A 13,827-nucleotide genomic window follows, 5' to 3' on the forward strand; every position below is an offset into this window, starting at 1 on the left:
TGCTTGCTGGCTTCCCAGGTGAGCCTGGAGAGCTATCGCACCAAACGTGCTACTGCTTGGACCACCGCTGAGCTCTTGGATTTGATCAGTATATGGGGAGAGGAGTCTGTTCAGTCGCAGCTGCAGTTGACCCTAGGAATCGGGACACATATGGGCAGGTTTCTCAAGGCTTGTGCGAAAAGGGCTATGATCAAGATACGCAGCAGTGCAGAGTGAAGGTAAAGGAGCTGAGGCAGGTGTACCATAAGGCACGGGAGGCAAACCATCACTCCGGGGGTGCACCTAAGACCTGCCACTTCTATAAGGAGCTGAATGCTATCCTCAGTGGTGACCCCACCTCGTCGCCGATAGCCCCGTGGATACTTCAGAGGCAGCAGAAAGAGGGGGTAACCTGGAGGCTGAAATTCTGGATGAAGAAGTGGAGCTGGAAGAGGATGTGGAGCTCCCAGTGGGACAGGCAGCCAGGAACTTTTCTCCACTCAAGAAGTGCTCTATGGGGAGCAGGAGGCAGATGAGATGCCGGGTAAGCTGCTGTGGCATGTGTAGGGAATTGAAAAGTGGGAGGCAGGTAGTATTTTATGTGAGCGGGACATTGCCCTGTGTAGCTAATCTGCATGGCCAAGCAGGGTGTCGATGGACATCAAGACCTGTAGGGAATCCTCCAGAGAGAGGCTCTGGAAACTTTCAAAGAGGTACTTGTTAATCTGCAGCCTTGTTAGTTCCCCCATTGTAAGAAACTGTACCATGTCATTTAGCAATCACTGGAGCTGGGACCAAAGCGTCACATAGCTGAGCTGCATATACACCGGGGTGAAAGCTGCAAGCATTCAGTAGTTGTGCTCTGGTTTCCCTGCTTACCCGCAGCAGTGAGATGTCAGCGAGCAGGTTGGTTGCCTGTGAAAAAGTGTGTGATAATTTTAGAATGAGTTCCCTGCAGATCTGCCCTGCAAGCCATGAACGTTTTGTCCGTATGCACAACCACCTTCTTCCCACTCTCGACACTCACCATGATTGGGGTGCTCGCAGAGCTGCATGCCTGCCTAGAGTCAGTGAGAAAGTGATTGCTGCTAGTTGCAAAAGGCCCTTGTTACTGAAATATTTCAATCGTTTTCTGGAATGTACCAATCCCTCTTCTGTGCATTGTCCACAGCAGCCTAGTCCTTGAGGAACACGGAGTGATGATGACAGATCCTCCATATGCTATATTCCATGAGGATAAAATTTCTTTATGTGTACTCTGCAAATTCACCCTTAAAGAAGTTTTGGAATTTCACCTTAACCAATGAATTTGCTTACCTGTGTTGTTCCCAAAACTGCACGCTTCTGCAGAGGAACAAAGACTCCACTCCCTCGATGTTCAGCTGTCCATGGCTTTCTACCTACAGAGAACAAAACCAATCAGGAAACCCCTGATCTCTGGCTGCATTCTACTCTGCTGTCAGCTTTCAAACCTCTCCCTGTTCCATGGGGTAAGAGCTTATTCCACCAGAGTGCAAATAGCAACTATGGCATCACTTCAGGCAGTACCCCTTCTGGACATCTGTAAAGCGGACATGTGGGGCTCCTTTCACACATTTACAAGACATTATGCCCTGGTGCAGTACTCTTCTGCTGATTCCTTCTTTGGAATGGCGGTACTCTGCTCAGTCATACCATCTACATCCTCACACCCTCCTCCTGCTTAGGTACTGCTTGTCAGTCACCCACAGTGGAATACAATAGGGACCATCACTTGAAGAAGAAAAGGAGGATACTTATCTGTAGCTGGAGGTTCTTTGAGATGTACGGTCCCTATCAATTCCACTACTCACCCTCCTTCACCTTTGCTTCAGATCTTATCTGATTCACAGTAGGGAAGGAACTGGAGAGACGGTCAGTCTACCCCAACCTTTATCCCCTCAGTCAGAGGCAAGAGACGAGCCAGGGAGCATGCATGAACCAGTGGATGCTGATTTCAAATTCTCCACCTCTGGGTGCATGATTCGCGTGCATAACCCACAGTGGAATACAGAAATGCTGGAATGGCCCACCTTGATTATCACTACAAAAGGTTTTTCCCCCCCGCTCTCCTGCTGGTAATAGCTCACCTTACCTGATCACTCTTGTTACAGTGTGTATGATAAAACCCATTGTTTCATGTTCATTGTGTATATAAATCTCCCCACTGTATTTTCCACTGAATGCATCCGATGAAGTGAGCTGTAGCTCACGAAAGCTTATGCTCAAATAAATTTGTTAGTCTCTAAGGTGCCACAAGTCCTCCTTTTCTTTTTGAAGAACTTTCAGTTACAGGTAAGTAAACCTCCTCTTCTCTTTTGTCTATGGCTCTTCATATCTTTCCCTCCAATTTCACTTTGTAGTTCAACTTCGTAACCAGTATTTTAAATATGGAGCATTTAAATGTGGAGCACGGTTTTTGTGACAGGCCCTACAAAGAGCAAACTTGTAGTTTAAATTATATCAACACGCCTTTTCAGGTCCATCCCTTCAATCACCTATCTTTTAAGAGTGTTTTTCTTGTCAACCTCACTTTTTTTTACTGGCTGGCTTCTCATTCTCAGTTTTTATTGCTGCCCTTAAATTTTCCAAGTGAAAATTTTACTTAGTGTTGTCTTGTCATGTGACCAGGACGTGGGTGGTAGTTCTTAGAGATCAGGAGTCAGGCCTAGTGGTCTGATCAGGAATCAAGCATAGTGGTTGCAACAGGAGTCAGTAGCCAGGAATCTGAGCCCAGTGTCATAGCTAGAGGGGTCAGAGCCCAGGATTAGAAGTGAAGTCAAAGGTCAGAAATGGGAGCAGAGGGTCAGAACCAGGTTACCTGGAGTGGGGCAAGGCTGGGTCCAAAACAGTAGCAAGACTGCGAACAAGCAAGATGCTACTTTCAATTCAGGTCTTTCAGCCTCTAGCAAGTTGGTGACCCATCTGCAGTTCCTCTACCTAGCTTACAACTCCTTCCTTTCTGCGAACTGCTCAAGTTTTTACTAGCATTCCTTGACAGGACTCAGGAAATCTGGAGTTTAGGTCCTCGTGTCAAATAGTTGTGTGGTCCTGGGCAAGTCTCTGAATGCCTGTGAACCCTGTTTTCTGATCTGTAAAATGAGGATAAGAATAATTAACTATCTATCTTGCATGGGAGTTATGATGATTTAATCAATGTATGAACTGTACTTTGAACTGATAAAGTACTAAGTATTAATGATTAGAAGGATTTGGGGTATCTCAGGGGTACCATTTAAGTTCATACTATTCTGATTCAGTAGCATAGATAAAAATCAGTGTTTTAAGACAGCAGTTCAGATTGGAGCCATCTGCATTGTATAACAAGAGGTCCATTAAATCTTTTCTGATGCAACTTCCTGTTCTATGAATCCAAGCAGTCCAATTACTGTTCCTTGTGGACAGAAACCTCTTCAACTCAGAGGCCCAAGAGAAATCTTCTGAAAGATTTAGTTTATTGGAATAAACAATGCAGCTCATATACAGTAAAACTCATTTTGGATTTTAAAGTTCCTTTTCCCAAAGAATGGATTGTTAATTTACCAGTCGCCACAGTGCCAGCTTTGTTCATGTTATGAAGCAGGGGAGGATTGAATTAGAAAGGTCGGATGCTCCCGTGAGCCTTAGGAAACTAACATTCTGTCACAATTTAGGACCAGTTTTCCAATAGTTGCACATTACAGAAAAGCAGAGTCTGATGGGACATAGCTCTTCATGAATTGCAGTCACAATCAAGGATAGATGGATTAGAACCTTCGGCACCTGTGGGTACATTAATAAAGACAGCACTGATTGATGACTCACAAACCTGACTTTTGTGGGTTGGTCAGGTTCGTGGCTTTGGAGAAGAACTCATTCCCCCACTCTGCGTTCTTTACATCTCTGCAGTGTGACGTAAGTTGTATCTTCTCCTGTTAATGAGCTCCTGGGACCATGCATTTTCTGCACTGCAGATTGCCTATATGCACACCAGTGAGAGGTGGGGTCATCTCATGGGGATAATGAATGAGACTGGGAGTCAGGAGACCTGGTTTCTATTTTTGACTCTGCCACTGATCTATAAGAGCTTGGGAAAGGCCCTTCACTTTGTGCCTCTGTTTCCTCCTCTCCTTTGTCTTGTCTATTTAGAAAATAAACTCAGGGCAGACAACTATCTTACCAATATTTGTACACTGCCCTTCAAGATGGGTACTTGATCTCAGCTGTGGCCTTTCAAGACTATTGTAATATAAAAAATAAAATGGTAACCCCCTTGTGCTCCCCAAACACATACCTTACTATTCCAAGTATCAGGTTTTATTTAAGGGAAATAAATTTCTTCTACCAAACATGGTGGAAATCTCCACTAGGAGCTAGAAGGATAGTAACTACTAAACTCATTCTTTCTTGTGATCACCACACAATGCAGCTCTCCAGAAGGGAAAGTGTGGTCATTAAATAGAGTTGTACAAAGTCTTTCAGCTGTGTTTGGTGATATTTCTGTGAAACATCCCATTTGAACTATTTTACAAGCTTCCAAACCCATTGATCTTGAAAGGAGAGAAACAAAACCTAACTCAGAAAAGGGGTGGAGTAGAATGCTGAAGTCAAGGAGATGCATGCACCCATGGCTGAAAGGCACATGTGACAGCAGCAACAGTTGTCTTATGCATATACAATATTATTTGCCTTATGGACCACATGCTGCTAGAATAAAGATGTCGCCAGGCACTAAGAGGTGGTTGAATTCCAGCTGGCAGTACTAGTGATCATGAGGAATGCCGCCAATAGGAAAACACACACGACTTCTGATGCATTAAGAGAACTCTGGTCTGTTTCAAGTGACTGTTCCCTTGCAACGTTATAACAATGTGAGGCTTAGGAATTATTAATACTGTAAAATTATCAATTCCAAGACAGTTAGCTGAGGCAGATTACGCTCTTAAGATGGCTTGGAGAATTTGCGAAATGCAGCCTCTTCTTCTGAAAACCCAAGTGAAAAACAGCTTTTGCTGTATCTCCTGAGAGCTTGGAGTGAACTCAACCAATCAGGTAACTAAAATAAATAGTATGAGACTCAAACTGTGTAATCTCCATCATGCGACCTGTCTCAGCCAAGCGCTGAAATTTGATGAGTGAAATTTGTAATACCAGTGTCAGAAACTGTCTCAAAATATTTGAGGACATCGGATGGGGCAAAAACTGTTGTGTCCAATTTCAAACATGTGGCAGATGTTCTAACACCGTTTTTGAACACGACTATGTGTTCATGGATACAGTTTGCACTTAAATTAAAACAGATTAGGAGGACTTTTGAGTTTCAAGTCAAACACTTTGGACAGCTCAAGTATTAACCCGCCACAGCAAGAAAGCTGCACTATTAGCATACATTCTGCTCTGTCAGGGAGTCAGGATTGTCCAGCTGGGATGTTCTGTGACTCTTAAACAACCTCACTCCAAGTCCTGAAGAGACAAAATGCAAATGGATATTATGTAAACCCTACTATGCACGTTTTATTTTCAATTCCTTGTATTTCTAGGTTACTTTTCATACTGAAGGATCCCAAAATGTTTTTCAGCTGTATGTACACAGGAATTATTTCTTACACACTAATCAACTCTGCTGGAAAGCGCTATAGGGTGGTGAGGCCCTTAGATTTAATTCTCATCTGAAATATGGACACTTCTAAGCACAATATTCCCTGACAACATGCCAGACTGAAAGTGAAGAATGCCATCTCCTGAGTATGCTTCACGGCTTCCTGTAATGGCATAGGTTTTCCTTTAGATAACTGCTGTTAAGCCTGTTAGAGAAGATGTGGTTACAGCCTCAAAGGTGTATTATAGCATATAACTGATTGATTGATTTATACAGATATATAGGTGGGTCTATGATGACTGCAAAGACTGTCAAAAGACTTCAAAGCAGCCTCATAATCTCACCTTGAATCTTCAGCACTTCTCTTGCAGAGGGCACTATATTTGGCAATTTGATATGGCAATACATAAGCTATGTTCAAAATATTAACAGGTTTCAGAGTAACAGCCGTGTTAGTCTGTATTCGCAAAAAGAAAAGGAGTACTTGTGGCACCTTAGAGACTAACCAATTTATTTGAGCATGAGCTTTCGTGAGCTACAGCTCACTTCATCGGATGCTTCCACAGTATGCATCCGATGAAGCGAGCTGTAGCTCACGAAAGCTCATGCTCAAATAAATTGGTTAGTCTCTAAGGTGCCACAAGTACTCCTTTTCTTTTTGTTCAAAATATTACTACTGTAAATGGATAGCTATTATAAATGTTTGTTTTCAGACATCAAAGGATTTTGAACTCCTGACATAATATAAGGTATTTTAAATAAAAAGGAATAGTATGAGACTCCAACTTTGTAACATCCATCATGCAACTAGTCTCAGCCAAGTGCTGAAATTTGATTAATGAAATTTGAAATACCAGCATCCAAAACTGTCTCATAATATTTGAGGACACCCAAATGAGGCAAAAAGAGGAGAAGTAATTCTTCCACTCTACTCCGCACTGGCAAGGCCTCAGCTGAACTATTGTGTCCAGTTCTGGGTGCCACGTTTCAGGAAGGATGTTGACAAACTGGAGAAAGTCCGGAGGAGAACAACAAAAATTATTAAAGATCTGGAAAATATGACTTATGAGGAAAGATTGAAAAAAAAATGGGTTTGTTGAGTATGGAGAAGAGAAGACTGAGGGGGGACATGATGACCGTTTTCAAGTACATAAAAGGTTGTTACAAGAAGGAGGGTGAAAAATTGTTCTCGTTAACCTCTGAGGATAGGACAAAAAGCAACGGGCTTAAATTGCAGCAAGGAAGGTTTAGGTTGGACAGTAGGAAAACCTTCCTAACTGTCAGGGTAGTTAAGCATTGGAACAAATTGCCGAGAGAGCTTGTGTACTCTCCACCATTGGAGGTTTTTAAGTACAGGTTAAACAAACACCTGTCAGGAATGCTCTAGTTAGTACACAGTCCTGCCTTGAATACAGGGGACTGGACTAGACCAGGTCCCTTCCAGTCCTATGCATCTATCATTCTATGAAAAGTCAACATCACCCATTGTAATTAGGAAGAGCCTGTAGGGGAAAAGACACCTGTTTCTATAAGTGATTCACAGAAACATTCTCAACCTTACCTGGTAGGATGTGTGTGATGGGGTGTATCAATGTGACACTACAACTAAAAGGGTTAATTAAGGAGCAACTCTGGGACAAGGTGACCCCACCCAGCTGCACCTGCTTAATAGTGAGCCAGACAGCTCTGAATGGGCCTGACAAGCCAGGGAGAAGGACCTACCCTGAGAGCTCCAGAGAAAGGGCAATGCAGAAACCTCTTCCTGGAGAGGAAGAACCTGTTGGTTGAGCCCAGTCGGTCTGAAGGTTCAACTAGTATCTCGTCTCTCACTACTGTGAGACAGACTGCAAGACTTTGACAAGAGAGCGGGTGGTAGGAAGGAGCCCAGGGAGGCAACCGTAAGGCACTCCTGTGTACTGGACATTTGGTAACCCTTACAGGGTCCTTCGAGGAGATAAGACTGAGTAATAACCTGACCAGAGAGTCAAGTTAATCCCCAATAAAAGACAGACCTCCACCAGGTGTGAAAGTGTCCCGGTGGAAAGACTAGAGGCATGGCAAACAGAGGTCTAAGCCCCTAACCACCAGGCAGTACCACCAGCAAACTCCATCCATCACAATGTGTCACTTGTCATGTGGACTGTCTCTAGTGAGTGGCCAGTTCACATTATAAAGGCAGTGTGGGGATGAATTTTAAAGGAGAACTTTCAAACTTAAAAGAAAAAAAGCCCCTCCAGTCTACCACGGTGTGGAGTAAAGAGAGTTTCACATCAGAACTCTGGTTCTAAGCACCCTTGATCTTTGAGGACCAGTCTGGCTCTCTCTAGCCTCTCATCAAATTTTAGACTATTCGCCCATTTGTGTGGAATTTCCATGTGTGTCTGAAAACAAAATGTCTGGAAATTAGTTTTTTCCTTTATTTACTTGTCATTGGTCCATGTTTGTCCTTCAACAGCTAACGAGAACAAAATACCCTCTTGAAACAGCATGTCCTGTTTGTTTTAGGGACAGATCCTCGTCCCATTGAAGTTCATCAGTTTGGACAGGTTTGAGCAGTAGGAACTTATCTACATCCTGTGTATTCTTTACTTGTTTTGTTTATGCAGATGTATTGTGATTCATATTGGCCAGTACAATCTTTTAAATCACATGACAAAATAATGACAAAAATGAATCAATGAGACTCCTGACTGTGTCTCAGAAAGTTGACTCAACACTAACTAGTCTTGGTGAACAGAGAATCCATACAACTTTCCTTAAAGATCAGCACACTTGGGCTTTGTCAGACTAATCAGAGAAGCAAGCTTCAGAGCCTTCTAATGAGAACAGTTTGCTTTCCACCCTTGGTCCCACTTCCCAACCTATAAGTGTTCAACTTTGAGGGCTGCAAGTAAGAGGACCCAGCTAACTTCAACAGACAAGGTGGCTCATGCAGTCAGGTTCTGATCTTGGTTGTAAATTCAAGTAATCACAAGGAAGTCAGATATTGTATCAGTAGCTAAATAAATAATAGCAACAATGCAATTGACATCAGCATTTGTCCCATAGTCTCTAAGGCAACCACAATTCAAAATGTGACATTACCCAGGATACAATCTGGACTGCTGAACAGCAATGTCCTTAATTCTCTAGCCTGGGGTGTCTTTTATGCTGCTATGCTGTCAGAACACCCACTCCTGGCCTGTTCACACAGCCATCAGCATGCAAATTCACTCCCAGAGCACTCTGCCCAGTCACTCATTAATTATGTACAGGGCAATACTTGCAAGCTCTTAGTCCCAACCTTGTTCCCCCGGTAATATGTGTCTTGTACTGTCCAGCAAACCATTGAGCAATGCAAGCTCATAGAAAGTCCATCATTTCATCAAAGGAAAATGATATATGCACCAGCATTGTTATCCCAAATGGAGTTTCCTACACACTGATTAATCCAAACACACTGGTTAAGATAAAACAATAAGATATGTTTATTAACTGCAGAAAGATAGATTTTAAATTATTACAAGTGTTGATCCATAAAAGTCAGGATTGGTTACAAAAGAAAATAAAAGAGTAATATGCAAGCTAATATCTAACTTAACAAGCTAAGTGAATGTAAAAGCAAAGGTTTTGTCTCACCATACGCTGTTGTAAATTTTGCAGGCTGGATCTCATTTCAGCCTGGGACCACTCTGTCTTAGTTTAGTTCTTTGAGAGTTGATGCCATGAGCAGAGAGATGGGAGTAGGACAGGTGAAGTCAAATGTTTCCTCCCTCTTTATAATTCAGTCTCATGTGCTAGAAACATCTGTGCTGTGTCATGGTGACATGCCGTCCATTGTGGATGTGAGGTTTGAATAGTTCCTGTGATGAAGTATAAATTTCTTGTTTACACCTCCCATCAGCTGAAGGATGGCTGCTTAAGTAGGTGATGGCCGTTTAACACGTGTCTGGGGTGCTAGCGTATCTTTGTCTCTGAAAAATTGGTTTGTAGGACCCAGAATTACTATGTATTTCAGTTACAATCATACAGTAGAATCTTATACCCTCACATATAGTGTTGCTACACATATTTTAACAGAATAATGATATTCAGCAAATTATGACTTTTCAAATGATACCTCACAAGGCATACTTTGTACAAAATGAATCATAGTCTTGTAAAAGTGGTAACCATAATAGTATAGACTGTCACACAAAACCTTTAGGCTTTCTGAATCAAACTCAACCCATTTAAATTGTATCTGGAAGGAAATCAATGCAGGAGCTAGTGAAGTCTACATGGCATAGGTGTAGTAGGCTTCCCATGAGTAGCACCGCTAAATAATTGGGCAGCCACATTCTACAAAGTGATCAACTATTGAAGGGGAAACAGAACCTTGAAGTCAGACCTTGGCAAGTAAGTGAAAGAGGAAATGCTTTTCAAAGAGTAAGTTTATAAATATATTTGATATTTAAATGCACATGGTGTACATTTTCTGTTGAGGTGAAAATTGCGTTGCCTTGCCAAAGACAGAAGAACTCATACGTGGAACAAAGGAAATGATTTGAGGGGCAAGAGGGTTGTTTTGTGTGTTTGGATTAATGTTTGTTGATGTGTAATCAGTGTAGTGGCAAATACATATTTTTTCCTACTGCAGAAGAAAAAATGTTGCTACAAAACTATTATGGGGCTGCTTCACTGTAAACTTTCTGCTGTTTGCTATTTCTGTCCGTAAGATTAGCACCTGCAGCTAAACTTAAATTAAATTCGTAACTGCTATTAATTCTCCTGTTTCTGGGTATAAGCTGATTACTATCTGAAGAAGACATTTTCCCCGATAGTATAATATTGTAAAATTAATCATGTGTATTATATTGGGGCTTTACACCTCCCTCTGAAATATCTGGTACTAGCCACTGCTGAAAGCAGTAGATCAGGCTAGATGGACAATTTGTTTGTTGCAATTTGTTGATATGTGTATCATTAGGTTTTAACTATTCAAATCTGATCACTATGGGATATTTTCTACAGGTTCTAATTTTTATTTCCTTCCTCCCTTCACCTTTTAAGGAGCTTCCACCCAGAATTCCAATGCAGTGGAGCCCGAAAAGCAAGCTGACAACACAGTGAAAATGGCTGGGGTTATAGCTGGCCTTCTGATGTTTGTTATTATCCTCTTAGGAGCAATGCTCACCATCAAAAGGAGGTAAGTCTCTGCTTTGCTTCTATTGTAGAGCTACTGACTGGGATTCCTTGTATTTTATTGAAGCTGTTACCTCAGTAGAGATAAAATGTTTCACTTGTGTTCATGTGGTGGAAAGGATTTGGGTGGTGGTGGTGGTTGTTATTTATTTGTATCAACGTAGCACCTACAAGCCAGGGCCCCGTTGTGCTGGGCACTATACAAACCCAGAACAAAAAGACAGTCCATGTCCCAAAAAGCTTACAATCAAAGACAAGGGACAACAGATGGAGACAGACATTTGGAAGAATACAAAGAAACAATGATACAGTATTGGCCGGCCTGACGGACAGTGATTTCAGCCCATCAGCAGCTTAAACATTGTCAAGTGTTTTGGAGGCATCATGGGGAAAGAGTTTTGAGGAGGGTGTTGAAGGAGGATAGTGTGTCAGTTTTGTGGATATTTACTGGGAGCTCCTCCCAAATGAGGAGCAGCATGGGAGAAAGCACAAAGGGCCTTGTTTGAAAAATTAACAACTGGGCAATGGAAGCTGGCATCATGAGGCAGGAATCAAGATCTCCAAAGTGACTGAGAGATGATAGGTAGGGCAGGAGTAGGCCATGAAAGGCCTTGAAAGTGAATACAAGTAGCTTATGTTTGATGTGGTAGAAAATGGGAAGCCAGTGGAAGGATATAAAAAGAGGAGTGACGTGGTCAAAGTGACAAGCTAGGAAAATCTTTGCAGCACCATACTGAATGGATACCAGTGGAGCAAGGTTGCATTTTCAAAGCCACAGAGAAGGATGCTGCAATAATCAAAAGGCAAGATGATGAGAGCATGGACAAAGAGTTTTAGCTGTGTGTGTGGATAGGAAAGGCCCTATCATAGAGATGTTATGCAGAAAGAATGAGCAAGATGTAGACATAGTCTAGATGTGTGGACCTAGAGAGAGGGCCAAGCTGAAGAAGGCAGGTAGAATGGGGATACTGTCCACAGGGATTGAGAAAGGAGGTAGCAGGGAGGAGCAGCAGGGAGATTAGAAGGAAACAGGTCTGGAGGGGGAGATCTGTGAGTTGTCAAAATGGATGTGGTAGTTGAATTTGCATTTGTGGATGACATTATCCAGAGATAAGGCATGGAGAAAAAAGAGAAGGGGACCAAGGACAAAGTCCTGTGGAATCCCCCACAGAAAACTGGTGGGAGGATGAGGACTCTCCAGAGGACACACTGGAGCGATTATAGAGGTAGGGGAGACGACTGAGTCCTGGAAACCAGTGGAGGACAGGATTTCAAGAAGAGGAGCATGGGCAAGTGTGTTGAAGATGGCTGACAGGTAAAGGAGTATGGGGACTCTAAGTTTTGGCAAAGAAGATATCATTAGAAACTGGTGAGAGTGGTTTCAGTGGAGTGCTAGGGGTGGAGGCTGGATTGGGAAGGTCTGGGACAGAACTGAAGGTGACTATCGACAGCACGTTCAATGATCTTAGAGATGAAAAGAGAGATGGGGCAAGTGGGGGTCAATGGTGGGTTTTTGTAAGATGGGAGAGAGTAAAGCATGTTTGTAGTGTGAGCTAGAGAGAGTGAGAAGTTAAAAAGAAGAGTAAGAGCTGAAACGAGAATGGGCCCGGGGCAGTGGGACAAGTAGAGAAGTTAGAGGAGGAAAGCAGAGAAGAAATGTTCTAGCTTTGAGATTTTGTCCAGGGGAATTAGAGGACTATGTGAACCAGACTACAATAGTAAATCTGGTTGAATTATCTGGTTTTGACTTGTATGTATGAAGGAGGCACTTGTGGTTAGAGCATGGACCTAAAATCTGGAGTGCTGAGTTCTAGACTAGATTCTGCAAGTCACTGCATAACCTTGGGAAAGTCACTTTGCCTGTCTGAAAAAAGGGTAACAATACCTCAAAGATGTGTTGAGAACTTATTTTGTAAAGCATTTTCATATCCTCAGATGAATGATGCTATATATGTGCAAAGTAGTGTTGTTAAAATGAAATTTGAGCTGTTTTGCAGTTTGGAATTTTACTCTGTTTTGCACATTTCTTAAACTTGTCATTATTTTACAATTATCCTTCATTGTGCCTTTGGAGAGAGAGAGAAGATGCAATTTTGCAGATGCATGCAGCATTCCCATGTGATTTCTAAATGACTGGCTGTGAAATATGGCAGAGATTTCAGCAGAAAATTGCTTTATTTTATTATTATTTTTTTAATTTATTTTTTTTATGTGAGAGGGTGAGGATGCTGGAGTGGCTTATTCTAGGGTGATTATTACCCTGCCAAGCATGGTGTGTTTGTGCTTGCTTAGAAACAGCCATTTCCTTTGGAATATGAGTTCAGCTGGACAGAGCATTAAAATCTTTCAGTGGGGATAAGTGATTTCTGAGAATTTGGTTTTGTTCATGTTTGGTTGAAACTGTCTGAAATTGTTGCTGCTGTGGATAGAAGCAAAGTTTTCAAGCAGTTCGTCTTTGTGTGACGGTGTGCTACTCTGAAATCTGTGCTTTCTTTGTGAACCATTGGTTCTCAAACTTTGAAATAGAGCATAACTTGTAGCTGGCTTTTCTGTTATCATTGTAAGAGCTGTTACCATGTAACATACAGATATGGACACAGATATGTTTCGTACCAAGGACGGATTTTCTGTGTGTTGGGGGTTTTTTGTGAGTTACTTTTCTAATGATCTCTCTACTTTTCAACATGATTGTTGTGGTCAGTTGTTGGCTGCGTATGTGTTTATTCAGTGTGTGCTGTCCCAGCTCTGCGCAGATGGCGGAGATATCAGACCTTAATTAAACTGCCCAATAAATTTACAGACTTGGTTTTTAGCAAAGGCACCCAGCTAGGTTTATTGTTAATGAAGCATGGTAACAGCACCTGGCAGACTCTACGAGGATACGAAGACATGTATGCTTGTGACAATGGACGCAGCTTAGTTAGTAGTGGGACTTTCCACTGCTCCCTAGGCTGGCCAAAGATACTCCCTTTGAGATACATTTTTGTACCCCAATACAAACAAGTTAGTACTGCCCATTTGACATAGTTAGTTACTGCCCCCTGATGTCACTAGTTATTACCCAGTATTTTGTACATGTTGGTTTAGTT

At 42.2% G+C, this 13,827-nt stretch overlaps 1 protein-coding gene across 5 annotated transcripts in view; it reads left to right on the plus strand.

Moving 5' to 3' along the window:
• Window positions 1–13,827, plus strand: part of PTPRT (protein tyrosine phosphatase receptor type T) — a 720,698-nt gene that overhangs the window by 595,062 nt on the left and 111,809 nt on the right. For all 5 annotated transcript variants that reach the window (XM_074970228.1, XM_074970229.1, XM_074970231.1 and 2 more), the window contains one exon: window positions 10,607–10,742. In XM_074970228.1, coding sequence (XP_074826329.1) covers window positions 10,607–10,742 — 136 coding nt within the window. The remainder of the gene's footprint in view (window positions 1–10,606; window positions 10,743–13,827) is intronic.

The sequence above is a fragment of the Natator depressus genome, chromosome 13, assembly GCF_965152275.1.
Source record: "Natator depressus isolate rNatDep1 chromosome 13, rNatDep2.hap1, whole genome shotgun sequence".
Lineage (NCBI taxonomy): Eukaryota > Metazoa > Chordata > Testudines > Cheloniidae > Natator > Natator depressus.